Genomic DNA, 18,094 nt, shown 5'->3' with positions numbered 1-18,094 from the left:
AAGCCTGACACGGGGCTTAATCTCACAACCTGAGATCATGACCTGAGACAAAATCAAGAGTTGGACGCTTAACTGACTAAGCTACCCAGGCCCCCACCCCGTCCCTTACTTTTAAAGTATGACCATTTGGCTAAGGATCACCAGAAACTTGGAGGAAGCCTAAAAAATAAAGGGCAGAACAAAACAAAAAGAAAAAAAAGGAACTTGGAGGAAAGATGCATTGCATAAAGGAAAATGAAACTTAAAAAACCCTATAATTCCTTCAGAGAGAGAAGATCTATTACATCTATTAAACACGAACAAGATGCTAGAGAAAATCAAACAACCAGAAGGTAAGACAGAACTCTTGAAAATCAAAGCTATAACAAAAATAATAACATTTAACAGAAAAGTTGAAAGATAAACATGAGAATAGAAGAAAGCAGAAAAAAAAGGACAAATAGGTAAAAAATATAAAAAATACTTGACGAACCTGGGAGATCCAACATTTGCTTAATAGGAGTTTTAGAAAGAGAACATAGAAAATGAAAGGGGAAAATTACCCAGTGGTACAAGGAAATTTCCCAGATGACAGATCCTTCAAAAATCTAGCACAATTAGTTAAAAACCTCTTGCCAAGATACAGCACTGTGAAATTTCACAACATATGGGATAAAGACAATTTTCTAAAATATTCCAGAGTTAACAAAACACCCAGGTTACATAGATCATAGGATTAAAGAATAAGGAATAAAAACAAAATTGTGCTCTTAACAGCAATGCTAAAAGCTACAAGGCAATGGTGCAATGCCTTAAAAAAATGTTTTTACACAATTCTCTAAGTGTGAAGGTTGCAAAGAGCCATTTTTTCGAGCACACCAAAGCCTTACTTTCTATGATGAATATTTCCTAAGGAAACTGGTGGAAAATGTGTTTTAGTAAAGTCAAGGAATAAACAAATAAAAAGGGTTAACTTGGAAACCAGAAAACAAAGAATCCAATCCAGGAGATTGGTGAAGAGAAGCCTCCAGGAGGACAGTTGTGAACCAGGCACAGAGAACTGCCAGTCCAGTTTGGAGTTGGAGGACAAGACATCCATGAGTCATGTCACTAGCCTAAAAAAGGAACTGAGAGAATATCTGATTAATTAGGCCACTGGTAGAGAGGCCTTAACACTGAGTGGGTGGGTACCCTTGAAAGTTACAGGTGCATAGAGAACTAAGCAAATTAAAAAAAAGACAATTATTAATTCTAGAAAAAACCCAAAACGTTATTCAAGAAAAGAATGTTAGTATATTACTTGGCTCTATGTCAGTAATAATTTATGTAAAAACTGTAATGTAAACATTGACTACTAATGTAGCTAAAATAGTGATGTAACAATATTGGGAAATGGGAGCAGAGTTTAAAAGAATTAACTTTTCATCTACAATAACAGTAAGACAAGAGAATCTATCCAAAATCATCAGGAAAAAGCAATCCAAGCATGGTAGTAAGAAATACAGAGGGGTAAATACCCAGAAAAAAACCCCAGCTACAACAGTTGAAAGTGGCAGAGGACTACTACTATGTTTTGATATGATCTCTCTAGGATGTACTGAATTTTCAAGTAATATTTAATAGTGATTTTATTATTTAACAACTTTTATATTGTAAAGATAAAAAATTAATCTGATAAACATCAGTCTGGTGCAATGCGAATGGAACATCAGAAGGGAAGAGGGCTGGTGGCTGGGTGATTTAGTTGAGAAGCTGTCTAACTGTGTAGGTGAGCTGATGAAAGTATGAACTGAAGTTGTGGCAGCGGGGACCGAGAGGAGGGGAGCTCTGAAGGACAGGCAGAGGGAGTTACTGACAACCTCCTGTGGAGTTAGATTCAAGGTATGAAGGGATAGTCACAGCAGCAAAGATTTACTGAGCGCTCACTACGTGCCAGGCATGTTTCTAAGTGTGCTACATCCATTTTCTCAGCTAATCTTCATAATAGGGAGATACTATAATTAACCTCATTTTTGACATGAGGAAACTGGGGAACAAAGCAGTCAAACAGTCTGTTACTAAGTACTGGGGGCCAGGATCCAAACTAGGCGGTCTGGCTCCAGAGTCCACATATTCTCTACTTGCTCCTGAATGACTCCTGAATTTCTGGCTAGGGAGAATATGTAGATGAAGAGGCCACCAAGCATGACAGGAAAAAAAAAGAGGAAGAGACGGCTGGGGGAAAGGATAAATATGTCCACACTGGACATACTAAGTTCTAACTACATGTAAGACATCTAGTGCTATTTGCAGAGTATTAAGTAATTGGTCTGAAGAGCCTAAGGCTTCAGGCTGGAGAGAAAATGAGACTCACCGAAGTGTTAAGTGGTCAAGTTAGAATAGAAGAAAGGCAAGCAGATAGAAAAGAGCAAAAGACAGAACCTACATTTCAGTGGTGGGAAGAAAAAGAAGACAGAGCAGAAAAGAAAGAGTCCTGGAGGTAAGAAGAGAGCCAGGAGACAGAAGAGTCACAAAAGCCAGGAGGGTGAGAATCCCAAAATGGAGACAGTCTTTAACAACAACAAATGCTAAGACTGAATAACATGACAGCAGAGAAGTATCCTTTGCATCTGGAGATTAGGAAGTATTTTACAACACTCGAGAGAAGAGTTTCAGTGAAGGGTGGGAGCCAAACTGCAGTCGGTTTGAGGAATGAAGGGGAGGGAGAAGCAGAGACACTGGAGCGTTTGTAACATGATCTGTCTGGGTGCATTCAAGGAAAAGGAAAGGAAGGTATTGCTGTCTTTCACTGTAGGTTTTTCGGTACAATTTGACTTTTAAAATTATGCATGTATTCCTTTGATTCAAATAAAAAATAACTAAAAGTAGAATGAGGTTTAAAGTTTTGTTAAGATCCAACTTGACTTGTATTTCAACATCATTCAGGTCATGAATAGTCATTCATAGTCAAACTTCCCTTCACCTAAAAAAGTTACCACAGAAAGGTGCCATGGAAAGGGTGCTTACCTAAGAGCTTGGGTTCTACCTGAGACGCACCACTGACTTGACCAGTTACGTAATCTCATCAGGCCGGCTTCCTCAATTGAAGAGACTACAGGTGGTCTTTTCTGATAGAATGCTACAGTGACTTGTTTCCTATGCCACTATCTTCAGTAACAAGCCTTTATATTAAAAACAAGTGAGAACAAATACCTCTAGCCATCCCTGCCAAACAGTAGTAACTCAATCAGACTGGCTCAGTGGGGAAAAAAAAGAACTTGTGTCAGATGTTAATAGACTTTGAAAGACTTCTGGTAACTGACAGGAGATTCTGAAGAGAAATAAATGTTCTTCAAGCATTTTCAGCAATCTTAGCTTGGATATTCAAGAGCAGTCTAATTTTTAAAGGAATAAAACACCAAAACAGCTAAAAGTTACTTTGAGTAATAAATAAGTCCTATCTGAGGATAGCTGGAAAGGGTGAAGTTAATGCTTTCAGGATAAATTCCCGAATTTCCACCACAACAAGGACTTCCAGCTTTGTAAGAAAAAAGGAAGCTTCATTTCTGAGTTCCCGGAAAATATAAGCAAATGCTATTTATCACACACAGTTACAAGCTCTGCACCTACCACTAGATAAGAGTGTGAATTTGTCATGAACAGATGCAAATAAACAGATACTAAGAGTAGTGACCCAGAGCTGGCCTAAACAACAAGGTGTGAGGTCTAAGTCAATTTATAACTAGCACACTGTAGGCATACAACCCAAGATACAGCTGCGATATCTCAGCAGGCTAGGTAGGAGCTTTATGGATCCGTGCCAGGCAAGGCTATCCCGTCCTCTACAAATATAACATTTGGTACACTTCTGTAATTATAAGACAGACTCCCGATTTAGCAACACTTCCTATGGAACAAAACACATCAATTAGGGAAAATATATCTGTGGGTTGCTAATGATGGGACAATAAAATAAAGTAGGGAAAAAAGTTTTTAAAGTATAAAATAGGGGTGGCCTGGGTGGCTCAGTTGGTTAAGCGTCTGCCTTCAGCTCAGGTCATGATCTCAGGGTCCTGGGATCAGGTCCTGCATGGGGTTCCCTGCTCAGTGGGCAGTCTGCTCCCTCTCCCTCTGCTAGTCCTACTAATTCAGGAAAGGCTGTGAATTCCAAATAGGCCCAAACAAGATCTCCTAAACAAAAATTAGTTTTCAAAGTTTTTGTGTAAACTTTTATTGGAGTGTATCTTAGATGCAGAAAAGTATACAAACTCTAAGTGTATACCTTGACGGATTTTTACACATCTTATAACCAGCACCCAGACACTCAAATTAAGAAAAAGAATATCAAAACCTTAGAAGCCCACCTCATGCCTGTTTCCAGTTACAATTCCACCCAAAGTTTTTGGACTTCATATTAACAGAATTGTATGTTGGGTAGTCTTTTGGATCAGGTTTCCTTTGCTCAATTTATGTTGAAAAGTATCAGTCATGTTGTTGCATGAGGTTGTAATTAATTTATTATATTTTGTAGTATTTCATTGTATGACTACATCATAATTTATTTATGCATTCTGTTGTTAAATGGACACTTGTTGCCACTCTGATGATATTACCAATAGTAATTTGTGACCGTGACTTTTGGTAAATATGTGTAGGCATTTCTGTTGAGTATACATCTAGGAGTACAATTACTGGGTCATGGGGTATGGATATATTCACCCTTAGTAGATAATGTCATACATGATGTACCAATGTACTAGCAGTAAATGAAGAATTCTAGTTGCTCCATACTCTTAGCAACATCTGATTTAGTCTTTTTTTCATTTTAGCTATTCTTAGCTTTTCTGGTGAGTATATAGTAGGAATGCATCACAGTTTTAAATTTCACTTCTTTGAAGATTAATGACTTTGAGAACTTTTAAATATGTTTATTGGCTGTTTGAATATCCTATTTGTGAAGTGCTTGTTCAAATGTTTTTGCCATTCTCCTATTGGGCTGTCTGCTTTTTTCTTACTGATTTGTAGAAATTCTTTATTTTAAGGCAATTTAATTTTACAGAGAATTTTCCTCTAGAGAGAAATGTTAGCTCTATTTTGTCACTCCTTTATTTGCTGGGATGCAGTCAGAAAAGGCATACAGTCTGTTCATATTCCCTTTGAGTTTTTCTGAAAAGATTACAAACAAGAAGACATATTTATTTACATGAAGAATTGTCTTTGCAATATTATCACTGAACTATATTTTGAAGACAGTAAGGAAAATGAATAGTAAGACTCAGCTATTTGCTATTATTTGAAACATGCCGTATTTTTTTCGAAGGACACCTAAAGTTATGAATTCTGACTATATCTCTGGTCCACCTAGGAGCTGTGTTAAAGAAAAGTGTTTCAGGGGCCTTTTAGAATTGGAGTCTGGGTACCTGGCTATTAACTACTGAGAAGAGGCTATTAGTATTAGATTCAAAATCTTTACACAGCTAACACAGGGGAATTAGTTACAGGGACATTTATGAATTAGTACTATCTTATAAATTGGCCTTTGGTTATAATTCATTGGCTTAAAAATTATAAAGATAAACTTCTGACAAGGAAAGAAAGAATTATTAAATATGTCACAAATAAGGCAAGGTGAAATCCATTTTTCTAAATAGAGTAAAATAAACTATTTTTGTGAATGAAATAACTTGATAAATACTTTCACTCTCTTCTCTAAAAGAATATCCCAAAGGTACTTTCTCTAGCTGAGAATCTGAAGGAGAGAAAAAAAAAAAAAGAGTTCTGATCAATCTCATTTCCCAAGACAACAGGAACACAGATCAAGCAAACATGTGACAGAGTAACAACAACAACAAAAAAACCCAAAAAACAAAAAAGCAAAGAACAAAAACCAAAACCAACCAACCCAGAGTTAGCTATTAAAATTTAAAAAACAGAAAACCTAGGAAAAAACCCAAGTATTTTCTCTTACTGTTTAATGAAATCCTGGAAGAGAAAAGCAGCTCTAAGCTCAGAAGCATCTGAAGAAATCATAAATAAAGGATGGATTTGACAACAGATACAAAAGTGAAAGGCCCAAGATAAAGTGGGCAAAAATATTTGTAACAACTATTTTTAAAAAACTAATGAGGAGCGCCTGTGTGGCTCAGTTGGTTAAGCGTCTGCCCTCGGCTTAGGCCATGATCTCAGGGTCCTGGGCTCCCTGCTCAGTGAGGAGTCTGCTTCTTTGTCTCCCTCTGCCCCTCTCCACTGCTCGTGTGCTCACATGTGCTCTCTCTCAGATAAATAAAATCTTTAAAAAAAACAAAAAACCCCCAATGAATCCAGAATGTCCTTACCTAGAAAGTTCATCTAAATTAACATTAAAAATATTCATATCCAACAGAGTAATTGGTCAGAGAACAAAAACACACAATTCTAAAAAGATGTAAGAATTATGATTATTACATGCAAACCTGAAAAATATATTACTATAATTATGAAATATAAGTTGAAATGGCACTTTAATCCACCAAATTAGCAAAGATAGAAACATTTTATCTGTGTGTGTATGTAAATACATAAACAGGAGAGATTTGGGGAAAAAGATAACCCTGCTAAAATGACTAAATTATTACAACCGTCTGAAAAGCAACTAATGTGGTGAGATTCTTTAAGTGTTTACACCTTTACCTGGTAATTCTACTCCAGGGAATTTATCTTAAAGAAATAATCCTAAATACTACAAAAAGTTATAGGCATAAAACTGTTCACCTGCAGTGCTATTTACAATATAAAAAACTGGCAATAACTTCAATTTAAAAAAATTTGGAAGGAATTAAGCAAAGTATGGCATATTTATTTAATGGAAATTAAGTACACATTTAAATATGTTAACATTTTAACAGAGACCAGGCTATATAACACAGATAAATGCTTGCATTACGTTAAGTGAAAAAGCCATTAAAATAATTACTTACCATATATGTAAGCGTGTCTGTGTGTGTATATATATAAACTACCTCATCCCTCCAAAAAGCCTAAGCATAAAAAAATTCTAGAAAGAAGTATATTAAAATGTTAGGGTTTTATTTGGTGTTGGGGCTGTGAATGACTTTTCTTTCACTACAGTGTTTCTACTGTTCTATAATGAGGACATATTGCTTAAATAATGATAGGGAAATCAGCAGTAAATAATCAAAAAGAGCAGAGAGGGTAGACAGAGCAGCATATAGAGGCATTCTAAATTAGCCTGGTTTAAGGCAACACTTACTGTAAACTGTTCAATGTCTCTCTCTAGTCCCACATTTGGCAGATCAGGCATCATATGAGCCACGACTTTGAACCCAGAATCCTTGGCCAGGTGAAATGACTCACATACTGCCTTCACAGTGTGGCCCCTGAGGAAAGAAAATTCACATCTGTTATACAAATAAATGGGAAGGGAGGTTAACACAAGGAACAGAGGGAAAACAATCTCTGAGACATGTAATGGTAGTTTTATAATGAAGAATAATATGGTTGGGGAATAAAAATCTCAGAAAAGCATTTTTATATCTCTAGCTCTGAGAAGGCTTGGAAATAAATAATTTCACTTCTGAGATATTTCTCAGAAATTCCCCATGTACTTACTCAAGGTTGTGACAGTAAATGACTGGGTTAACCAGAGTTAATGTATACTAAAATTATTTGGACTATAAAAAAAAATTATTTGGTTTAGCATCATCAGCTGAAGTAAGCTTACTGATGTAAATATTTAAGTTAAAAACAAAAATAATGAGCTCAAAACCATGCAGAAGCAGCCTCTTGTTATGCTCTTTCCTTTAAAAATCTTTTGAAATTATTTGGAGACAGACAGAGATGAAGAATGTCACCTACATACAAAATAGATTTCATTCTGGTGGTCTCCAAGGTCCTTAAAAAAGTGAGAAGAGTGAATGATTTAGTGACAAGGCAGAACCATCTGGGGCCAGCTGGGTAAATCATCTTACCATTCTAGTACCACATCCAAGTAGAAAGCAAGCCCTAATAACAGTTTGGGGCTACTATAAACTGAAGCCCTAAGCCAATCCTTTCACCTCCAAGACATTCCCATTCACCACACACACACACACACACACACAAAATCCTAGAAACAGTGGACTCCATCCTACTCTGGATGTTACCATCCATTTCCATTAAACCATTTCCAATCTCTTTTTGCTAACCACTTCCCAATTTATATGACTAGGTGAAGCCTCTCTCCTGATAACCCATGCAAATATCCAGTACTCTAAAGTTCTACTGTACAATACCATGGTCCCTAGGCACATGTAGTTACTCAGTTTATACTTAATTAAAATGAAAAATTCAGTTCCTCAGTTGCACTATCATATTGAACAGTGCAGGTGTAGAACACTTCAATCACTGTAGAATGTTCTGCTGGACAGCTCTGCTCTAAAGGAGACCCTCAACTGGTTGTTCTACATGTATCTAGAATTCAGTACATCCAAAAATGAAATTCACCTTCCCTCCAAGACTCCTCTACTTCCCATTCTCTCCTACCCCCATTTCCATTCAGTCACTAAACACTGTCATTCACTTTTCTCAAAACATCATTTCTTGTTTAAATGAATGCAACAACCTCTTAACTGGTCTTCCTTCTAGCATGCTCTTCTTAATCCACCTGCATACTGTGATCCTTCCAAAGGGATCTAAAATGCAGATATGCTCCTATCACAACCTAGCATAGAGCCTGTCCTCAGATTAAAGCCCAAACTCCCTGGGCTGATTTCTAAGTTTCCTCATCATCTGGCCACCATGGCTTACTTCTTCAGCCTCACCTCTTACCACTCTCCGACCTCATGCTCTACAGTCTTAACCAAGCTAACCTGCTCCAAATCCCCTAAATATACCATGTGCACCCATCCTCAGGACTTTGCTTGTATGTTTCTTTCTGTCTGAAATAATCTTCCTCTTCCCCACCTAAGTCATACTCTTCCTGTAAGTCTCAAGTCTGATGTCACTCTTTTCATAAAGCTTTCCTGACCTTCAAGAGACTCTTCCCATCTCCACAGGTACAACCCTTGATCACTGCAGCAGGCCAACCAGTGCTTCCGGTTTAAGACTCTCTCCTACAAGAGCGCATTCTACTCAGGTTAATCTTTCTTAAGCCTGATTTCTGTGTAATTCTTCCCTGTGCTCAAAAGTATCCAAAAGACCTCCAGTACCTAAAGGAAAGATTCCTCTCTCCTTAGCCTGGCATTCTTCTGGTGGTTTCTAAGATGCTGACCAGTTTATGTTTCCCTAGTTCCCTTTTACTTCCTTCTCCTACCACAACCCCCAATCATGTCTGCCCCTCCTGGTAAAGCAGCCTTTAAAGTCCAACTGAACACATACCAACTTCCCGAAGCCTGCCTTTACATCCACAATCAATGATCTCTGCTGCCTAATAAACTCCTGAAATCTTTTGTTTTTTTCTAATTTACCAATTCATCATGAAGTTCCTTATATAGCTAATCTTTCATGTGTATCTTTTCTCCTCAACTCAGTGATCTATTTCTAGAGTTCTACAAGAGAACTTCATACGGCTCTGTCAACCTTATTTCCATCCTTTCTTACCCTCCCAAATTTCTCAGTTTATATCCATTGCTCCCCAACCCTTCTTTCACTATTCTGCTTATTGGCATCCACTTCACAAAAACTAATCTTTTAAATATCACCCTGATGTCCTTCTTGTTCAAACCCTTCTCTTTGTTTCCATGCTCCTGGCCTTCTCTCCTGCTGTAGATGACTGATCTTGAGCCCTGCCTTCTGCTTTCCAAATGGGAAAGGCTGTTTATGACAAGAACAGGAAGACAGAAGAGCACGTTTACAGGCTGCTGGAAAAGAGCCAGTAAAGACTAGAAATTAGGAAAGGGGATGGAAATTAAGAGCAGAGATAGAAGGATGACCCTGAAAAGAAGGAATACCTATATATCTTTCTCTAAGATTGGTAGGAAGGAGAAGAGGATGAACATGAACATAAGATATAATCAGTGGGAGTTAGAAGGATACTTGTGTGAAATCATTTGCCCCCATCTTACCTGTTGGTATCTCTGGCCACATCTTCATAGACGCTCTGCACCCCAATCTCCAGCCTTGTGCAGCCATAGGTCAACATGTCACTTAAATGCCGCTTCATACAATAATCTGGTCTGGTCTCAATAGTAATTCCGATACACTTTGTGAGGCTTCTCTCAGAATACCTGTCAAGCAAATCTAAAAGTAAACAACCTACCACAGCTTTAGGACATTTGCTCCCATTTAAAGGACCGTCTTCTCTTAGTCCTGTAAGACAGTGGTTAAGAGAGTGGCCTCTAGACCCAGACTGTCTGCGTTCAAATCCTGGCTCTGCTACTTCCTAACTATGCAAACAGGAATGTTATTATTAACCTCTCTGTGCTTCGGTTTCATTATCTGCAAAATGAAGCTAATAGGAGTCATACCTCATAGGACTGACATGAGTGAACTAGCACACAGTACTGTTACCATTCATTATCATTCTTATCCTCCTACAGTACGCTGCAAACCATAATCTCCTTGAAAGCAGTGATTTCAACTGTGGAAACCCTAGCAACCACTTTTCATATAAGTGAAAACTATCTGCCTTATTTATTTCCCACTCCATATTTTATGTCATGTTAAATAAAAGAAAAAAAAAGACGGGGAGAGTAGGTATGTATAATGATCATAGAAATAATTTATTTATTTATTTATTTATTTATTTATTTTTTAAAGATTTTATTTATTTCCTTGACAGAGAGAGACACAGCGAGAGAGGGAAAACAAGCAGGGGGAGTGGGAGAGGGAGAAGCAGGCTTCCCGCCGAGCAGGGAGCCCGATGTGAGGCTCGATCCCAGGACCCTGAGATCATGACCTGAGCCAAAGGCAGACGCTTAACGACTGAGCCACCCAGGCGCCCGATCATAGAAATAATTTAGATAAAATGTCTTCTATATACACACAAGCCATTCTGCCAAGCCTATTAATTTTAGCAATGATTTACAAAATTAGGCATCATTTTTCTCTTTCACTAACACCAGGTATCAAAGTACTGAGTAACACTTTAGATTCAAGCTGCTTGAATTAATGGTTTTATTGCTGGCCCAGAATCCAGAGAAGTAAAAATGACTTGTTGAGGGGCTGCTGCTGTGAGGGGGTACCTAACATTAACCAGGCCACTGTGCCGAGCACTATGCGAGACACTCTGTACATATGGAATGCTCCCATCAGCTCTATGAAGTGTGTCTTCTTATTTTCATTTCACAGATGAAGAAACTGAGGTTCAAAGAGATTAAGTACCTTGTCCAAGGACACAGAGCTAATAACATCCAAGTCGGGATATGAAATTGGGCCCACCTAACTTCCAAATCCTTGTTCTACACTTCACTTTATAGCACTGCTTAGACAATTCAGCAAGGAACATCAGATTTCTCTTTTCAACTTCTCTAACGTCCTAGAACCCAGTGATTCTTTTTGGTGCACCCTTCTACAACTTTCTCAATTCCTTGGGAGGGTGAGGGAAACCTCTTTTTTTTTTCTTTCCCCCGTTTAATTTCCTTCCTTTCAAAGAAGTTCAAAGTTCTTTCTTGAAGTACAAAAATCATAAAATTTCCAAAATTTTGTAACTACTCCTTTAGGTTCACTTCTTCATTAACTGTCAATAAAAGCTGACTTATTTAATGTTAATAACAGTTATTAATGAAGTTAAGAATCACTGAACTGGAGGATTGATTCTGAAATTTTCCATTCTTGACATTCAAACTCTTTTACACTGTTTATTACTGTATTCCATAAGGTTTTATACAGGATTACCAGAGGCAACAGAACTAAAAAGTAAATAAGTAGTCCAAAGTTACTAAAGTGAATCATGAGAGAGAAAAAGGGCTCCGATTTTATCAAATCTTGCCTAAGACAGGATACTAAATCATTATGCTTTTTTGAAGTAAATCAGAAAGTCACATACCTCTCAAATAGGTGGGTACCATGACCTGCAGTAACAGAAGTACATAATGCCATGGCTAAATATAATTTTCTTTGAGTATCAATTACTGTGTTTGGGTAAAACCATATTTAAAAAATTAAAATACTGTATTATGGAGAAAGGAAATCACATGAAGATTGATTTTAAAAAAAGGAAAGCAAGAAACTCTAAATTAGTTTATTTAAGAAAGTAAATAAGAACATATTAGAATCAAGCATTCCAAAATTGTTATCACAAATCTCCCTATTAACTGCCTGTTTCATAAATATGGCCTCCAGTATTTCTTAAAAGAAAGTTCAGCATCACAATAGTACCCTGCATCACTGGGAAAAAACTAGAGGACGGGCAACTGTGCAAGTGGGAATCTGTCTAGAGGAAAGAGGAAATCACCTGCTAATCTTTCTATTGCCCAGATCATGAAAGGCATGCAGACAGAGAGGAAGCTGCTGCAAGGACTATAAGGTCTCTTCCTAAGTAGTTGGAATATAGTATAAGGACAGAGACAAGCCTTATTCTCAAATAATAATTTAACTCCATTTCAAAAATGTCTTTCCTCTTAAGGGAAATGCCATTATCTTTTGCAGGAGAAGAAATGGAAAAATGAAAGAAATTAAGTTTTTAAAAGCTAACATTTTATATTTACAAAAAGCTTTTACCACTATCTTCTTTTCAGAATTGTATTTTCATTTGAAAAGCAATTAAGCAAAAACTCTTTTAATTTGAATGACAAAAACAATGGGGTATTTTCCTAAAGAACAGAGTTTAAGGTCATTTTTCCTATAGGATCACTCTATTTTTATTAGGATTTTTGTTAATGCTACATTTAGTCCTACAATCACTGAACCTACCTCTTCATTTAACAGAGGTGTAAAGATATTAATGATTGTTCTTTAATATGCAAATATTTGCATTAAGGCTTTCAACTAGTCTAAGCAAATTACAACTTTTGGGGCAACTTTCAGGGCCTGCCATAACCCTCCATATCATTTTAGGTAGCCATCCAACAGTGTGCCTCTCCTTAGTACCTAGTTCAACTCCCATACCTTCTGGGGGGCCGCAGAATTCTTGGGCACCTAGGAAATGCGCTACACATTTTCCAACTCTGATCATAAACTTCTAAGAGACCAAGTCAGAGACCAAGTTTTTTTTTCTTTCCCCCGTTTAATCTCCTTCCTTTCAAAGAAGTTCAGAGTTCTTTCTTGAAGTACAAAAACCATAAAATTTTTGCACCCATGTCTTCTAATTCCAATTCCACTGCTCTTTTTGTGATATTACAGGGTCATCTTAAATAAGTCTGGACCCTACCTGTATGGGGCTATGTGGAATCCTACACTTTTTTGTATGCCACAGTAGTAGCACCAACTATAAAAGATGCTAATATGCTCTGCAAAGCCAAATAACTTAAGCCAATAACTTATGACAGCATTTTTTTTTTTTTAAACAAGGCTGGGGGGTGCGGTGGGACAATACCTTCAAAGTTTGAACGTACACAAAAACTAAATGCTACCCTGTTTTCAAAACATAGCTCATATACATTTCTCCTCCCACAGCATCTTCCCAGAGCCTCTCTTTACTTTGTGCTACCATTCCCAGAGCCACCTTGCCCATAATATGAATACAGTTTGCCCTGTTATTTGTGGATATTTGTCTGTGCAGCTAGACAGGAGGCTCCTTGAAGGCAGTACGCTCGAGTATGTTCAGAGGTAACTGCTTAAGGGCTTCAGCACTAAAAACTTTCCTTTAGTGTAAAAAAAAAAAATACAAAGAATGAATAAATGAATCAGGCATAACTGAAGACACAGGTCTCTCTTTACTCCCATAGCAGCCTCTAGCTAGTTCTGCTCGTTATCTTTCCTCTTGCAAAGAATCAACCCTAGAGGGTGCCTTGCACTAGACCAGGTATTCTATAGAAAGGAGTAATACACTAGCTCTTGTCCCAGAGACGCTTAACAATCTAGCTGCAAGAAAAAAGACACAGATGAAATCAAGAAGGATTTAAGAGCAAAGAGCTAGAAGGGGCAGAAATATAAATATATATTATTTCTTGGTTCTATTTATAGAAGGAAAAAGGTAAACTATAAAAGTGATATCTATTATTACTAACTCCTTGCCTGAAGGGCCCCAACAAAGGGGACACTGAAGGAAGACAGCAAACCAATGTTAAAGTCTCTCTATTATCTTCTGGAAACTGTTTACATGATTCACTCCAGGAAGGCTATGGCATCAAAGAACACTTCTCATTGCTATCAATTTGTTGCAGTCCTCTTTTAAAACCTCTGTCATTAATAAAGTCGGATGTGTCTTAGTCTACTCCTGCGTGAAATCTCACTAGAGCTCTAGGCCCAAATTCCTGAAAACCTTAGAGAACCTTCCTACATGGACCTCAACCTGCTCAAACCAAATGGCAAAGTAAATAAAAATGGTACCTAGATGAAATGTTAATTTTCATTAGTCATAATATAAAACTCCTTTCCGTATCTACAATCCCAAAATCGCTAAGTAGAATTTACAAAATTCTTGGACAGCCAAAGATGTTTGAATTGCCAAATAACATCTGGGATTACTGACGCAATTCCTCAATAGTAGCACCACAGAACAAATTCTTTTTTACTATAATCGTATCTGGAAAATATCTCAATAAAATTTGATGCTCTGTACAATGCTGTGCTGGTGATATTCTAGACTTAAGAATGACTGAGTTGGGTGTTGGGTGATTTAAAAATGACAATTTTTTTCCTTTTCCCTTTATTTTTTGAGACAGTGGTCAAGTTTGCTTCCTGGATATTGGTTGTTATTGTCAAGGGGGTCTATAAAACAATAAGGTTCTGCCCAACACAAACTAAGGAAACAGAAAGAAACAGAATTCTGGTTTTTAAATGAGCACAACCTATGAAAAACTAACCTGGTGACCTTGTAATTTAGAGACAAATCAGGGACCTATCATGCTAGTTGACAAGGTTTAAGATATATATAGGAAAAACAACCCATAACATTTTGGGTTTTAATCCTTTCAACAGCTGACAAGAATGCTATCAGACAGCTGAAGAACCAACAGCAATGCATTATTAATAGAAAAGAAAAAAAATCACAGTTATTACACATTCTTTTAATATTACATACACATTCAAATTTAAGGACTATATATAAGGACTATAAATGCATTATAGAAAAGTTGTCATTGTCAGAAAGTGACTGCTAGATGAAAAATAACTTCCAAATACATCTTTTAGATAAACATTCTCATTCCAATAGAAATCTTCAAACTACAGAATGTCAGAGAAAGAAGTAATTTCAGAGATACTCTAGTCCCACCTCATTTTTATAGATGAGGAAAATAAAGCAGAGAACACGGAAGTGGCTTAAATCAGGTAATAATGCAAGATAATCACAGACATAAGTGTGGAATCTAAGTCTCCTGATTCTTCATGCACAGTTCTTTCCACTGGGTTCATTTAATAACGTTTACTTAGTACTCTCTATCTGTAAGACATTATGCTAGATATAAGGGATCTTCTCTTTTAAGAAGACATTCCCTCTTAAAGGAAATAGGAAGGGGTGCCAGACAGTTAAGCATCCAACTCCTGATTTCAGCTCAGGTCATGATCTCAGGGTTGTGAGATTGAGCTCTGCATCAGGCTCCTCGCTCAGAGTGGAGTCGGCTTGAGATTCTCTCTCTCCTCTTCCTCTTCCTCTGCCCCGCCCTTTCTCCCTCCCTCCAATAAATAAATAAATAGAAATCTAAAAAAACCCCCCAAAACAAAAAACTGAAATCATACAGAATAGGCTCTCCCTGAGTAAAATGGCATTAAATTAGAAATCGACAACAATGAGATACCAAGAAAAACTCCATTTTTTGGAAATTTGGAAATTAAACAACCAATTTCTATATAATCCGTGGGTCAAAATATAAAGGATTTAAAAAATATTTTGAGTAGAATAATAATTATAATACAACATATCAAAGTTTGTGGGATTCTGCCAAAGCAGTGCTTAGAGGAAAACTTGAAGGTTTAAATACTTACATCGGGGGGGATAAAAAAGGTCTATAATAATGGCCAAGCCTCTATACCTTACTAAGTCACAGAAAATGAACCATAACGTACCCCAAAGAAAGAAGACAACAAAAAAAAGTAAAGCAGAAATCAATGAAGTAGAGGACATAAAGTCAAAAGTCAGTTCTTTGAAAAGAACAACAAAATTGATAAACCCCTAACTAATCAAGAAAAAAAGAGAAAACACAGATTATCAGTACCAGGATTCAAAGAGGGGTGATCACTAACATCCTACAGATATTAAAAGCATAATAAGGGAATAAATATTATGAACAACTTAATACCAAAAAGTTTGACAACCTGGATGAAGTAGACAAATTCCTTGAAAAATATAACTTACCAAAATGGATACAGATAAAACAGAAAATCTGAATATCCCTAGTTAAGAACTGAATTAATCATCTAAAACCCTTCCATAAAGAAAACTTCAGCCTTGGATAATTTTACTGGTGAGTTCTAACGAACACTTACGGAAGAAAAACATTCATTTTATATGAACTTTCAGAAAACAGAGGAGCACACACTTCCTAACATGTTTTATGGGGCCGACATAATAACACAAATACCAAAACCTAACAGAGAAATTACAAAAAAGGAAATTACAAACCACCATCTCTCATGAACATATACACAAAATCCTTTCCAAAGTATTAGCAAAATGATATATAAAAAGGATAACACATTATGACCAAATAGGGTTTATCCTAGGAATGGAAGGTTAGTTTTTTTTTTTTTTTAAAGATTTTATTTATTTATTTGACAGAGACAGACACAGCGAGAGAGGGAACACAAGCAGGAGGAGTGGGAGATGGAGAAGCAGGCTTCCCGCGGAGCACGGAGCCCGATGCAGGGCTCCATCCCAGGACCCTGGGATCATGACCTGAGCCGAAGGCAGACGCTTAACAACTGAGCCACCCAGGCGCCCCTGAAGGTTAGTTTAAAATTAAAAAAATCAAAGTAATCTACCTGATAAAAATAAAGGAGGAAAATTATGTGATCATCTGACTAGATATAGAGAAGTCATTAGACAAATGAATTAGTGATAAAACCTCTCAGCAAACTTCTTCAATCTAATAAAGGTATCTACAAAAAACTCCTCAAGGAATATTGCAGTTAATATTGAAATATTCAATGTTTCCCCTGTGTTACTGGGAATAAGAAGAAGCCCACTCTCACCACTTCTATTTAACACTGTCCTAACATCCTAGCCATTACAATAAAGAAAAAGGATGCAAATCCAAGAAGAAAAATTAAAGCCTTCTGTATTTGCAAATTGTTTATGAAGAAAATCCTAGCAAATTTACAAAAACAACTTTTAGAACTAAGTAGTGAATTTATTAAGGTAATATGATACGAGGTTAATATACAAAAAAAAAAATCAATGGTGTATCTATATATTATCTGTAATCAGTCTGAAAATGAAATTTTCAAGAAGTTCAATTTCTGTAGCATCAACAAACACAAAAATATTTTAGGATAAGTTTAACAGAAGGCTAATAACATCTCTACACTGGAGATTTCTAAGAGAAATTAAAGAAGACCTAAGTAAATGAGGAGACAGACTATGTTCATGGATCAGAAGACTCAATATTGTCATCAATTTTCTCTAAATTGTTCTATAGTTGTCTTTTTTTTTAAAGATTTTATTTATTTATTTGACAGAGAGAGAGAGAGACAGTGAGAGAGGGAACACAAGCAGGGGGAGTGGGAGAGGGAGAAGCAGGCTTCCTGTGGAGCAGGGAGCCCAATGCGGGGCTCGATCCCAGGACCCTGGGATCATGACCTGAGCCGAAGGCAGAAGCTTAACGACTGAGCCACCAGGTGCCCCTAAACTGTTCTATAGTTTTAACGCAATCCCAATCCCAACACACTTTTTAGTAGAAATTGACAAGCTGATTCTAAACTTTACATAGAAATGCAAAGGAACTAGAATATCCAAGACAATCTTGAAAAACAATGACAAAGACAGCTCATACTACTTGACTTCAAGATATACTATGAGGCTACAATAATCAAGACAGTGTGTTACTGGCATAAGAATTAAAAAATAGATCAATGGGGGCGCCTGGGTGGCTCAGTCGTTAAGCGTCTGCCTTTGGCTTGG

At 36.9% G+C, this 18,094-nt stretch overlaps 1 protein-coding gene across 2 annotated transcripts in view; it reads right to left on the bottom strand.

The window, feature by feature from the left end:
- Positions 1–18,094, bottom strand: part of ELP3 (elongator acetyltransferase complex subunit 3) — a 100,999-nt gene that overhangs the window by 46,355 nt on the left and 36,550 nt on the right. For both annotated transcript variants that reach the window (XM_032389035.1, XM_032389036.1), the window contains 2 exons: positions 9,999–10,160; positions 7,208–7,334 (listed from right to left, as the gene is read on the bottom strand). In XM_032389035.1, coding sequence (XP_032244926.1) covers positions 7,208–7,334; positions 9,999–10,160 — 289 coding nt within the window. The remainder of the gene's footprint in view (positions 1–7,207; positions 7,335–9,998; positions 10,161–18,094) is intronic.

The sequence above is a fragment of the Phoca vitulina genome, unplaced genomic scaffold, assembly GCF_004348235.1.
Source record: "Phoca vitulina isolate PV1807 unplaced genomic scaffold, GSC_HSeal_1.0 scaffold53, whole genome shotgun sequence".
NCBI lineage: Eukaryota > Metazoa > Chordata > Mammalia > Carnivora > Phocidae > Phoca > Phoca vitulina.
Note: the sequence above shows the minus strand (reverse complement) of the source record. Positions and strands in the feature narration are given on the sequence as shown.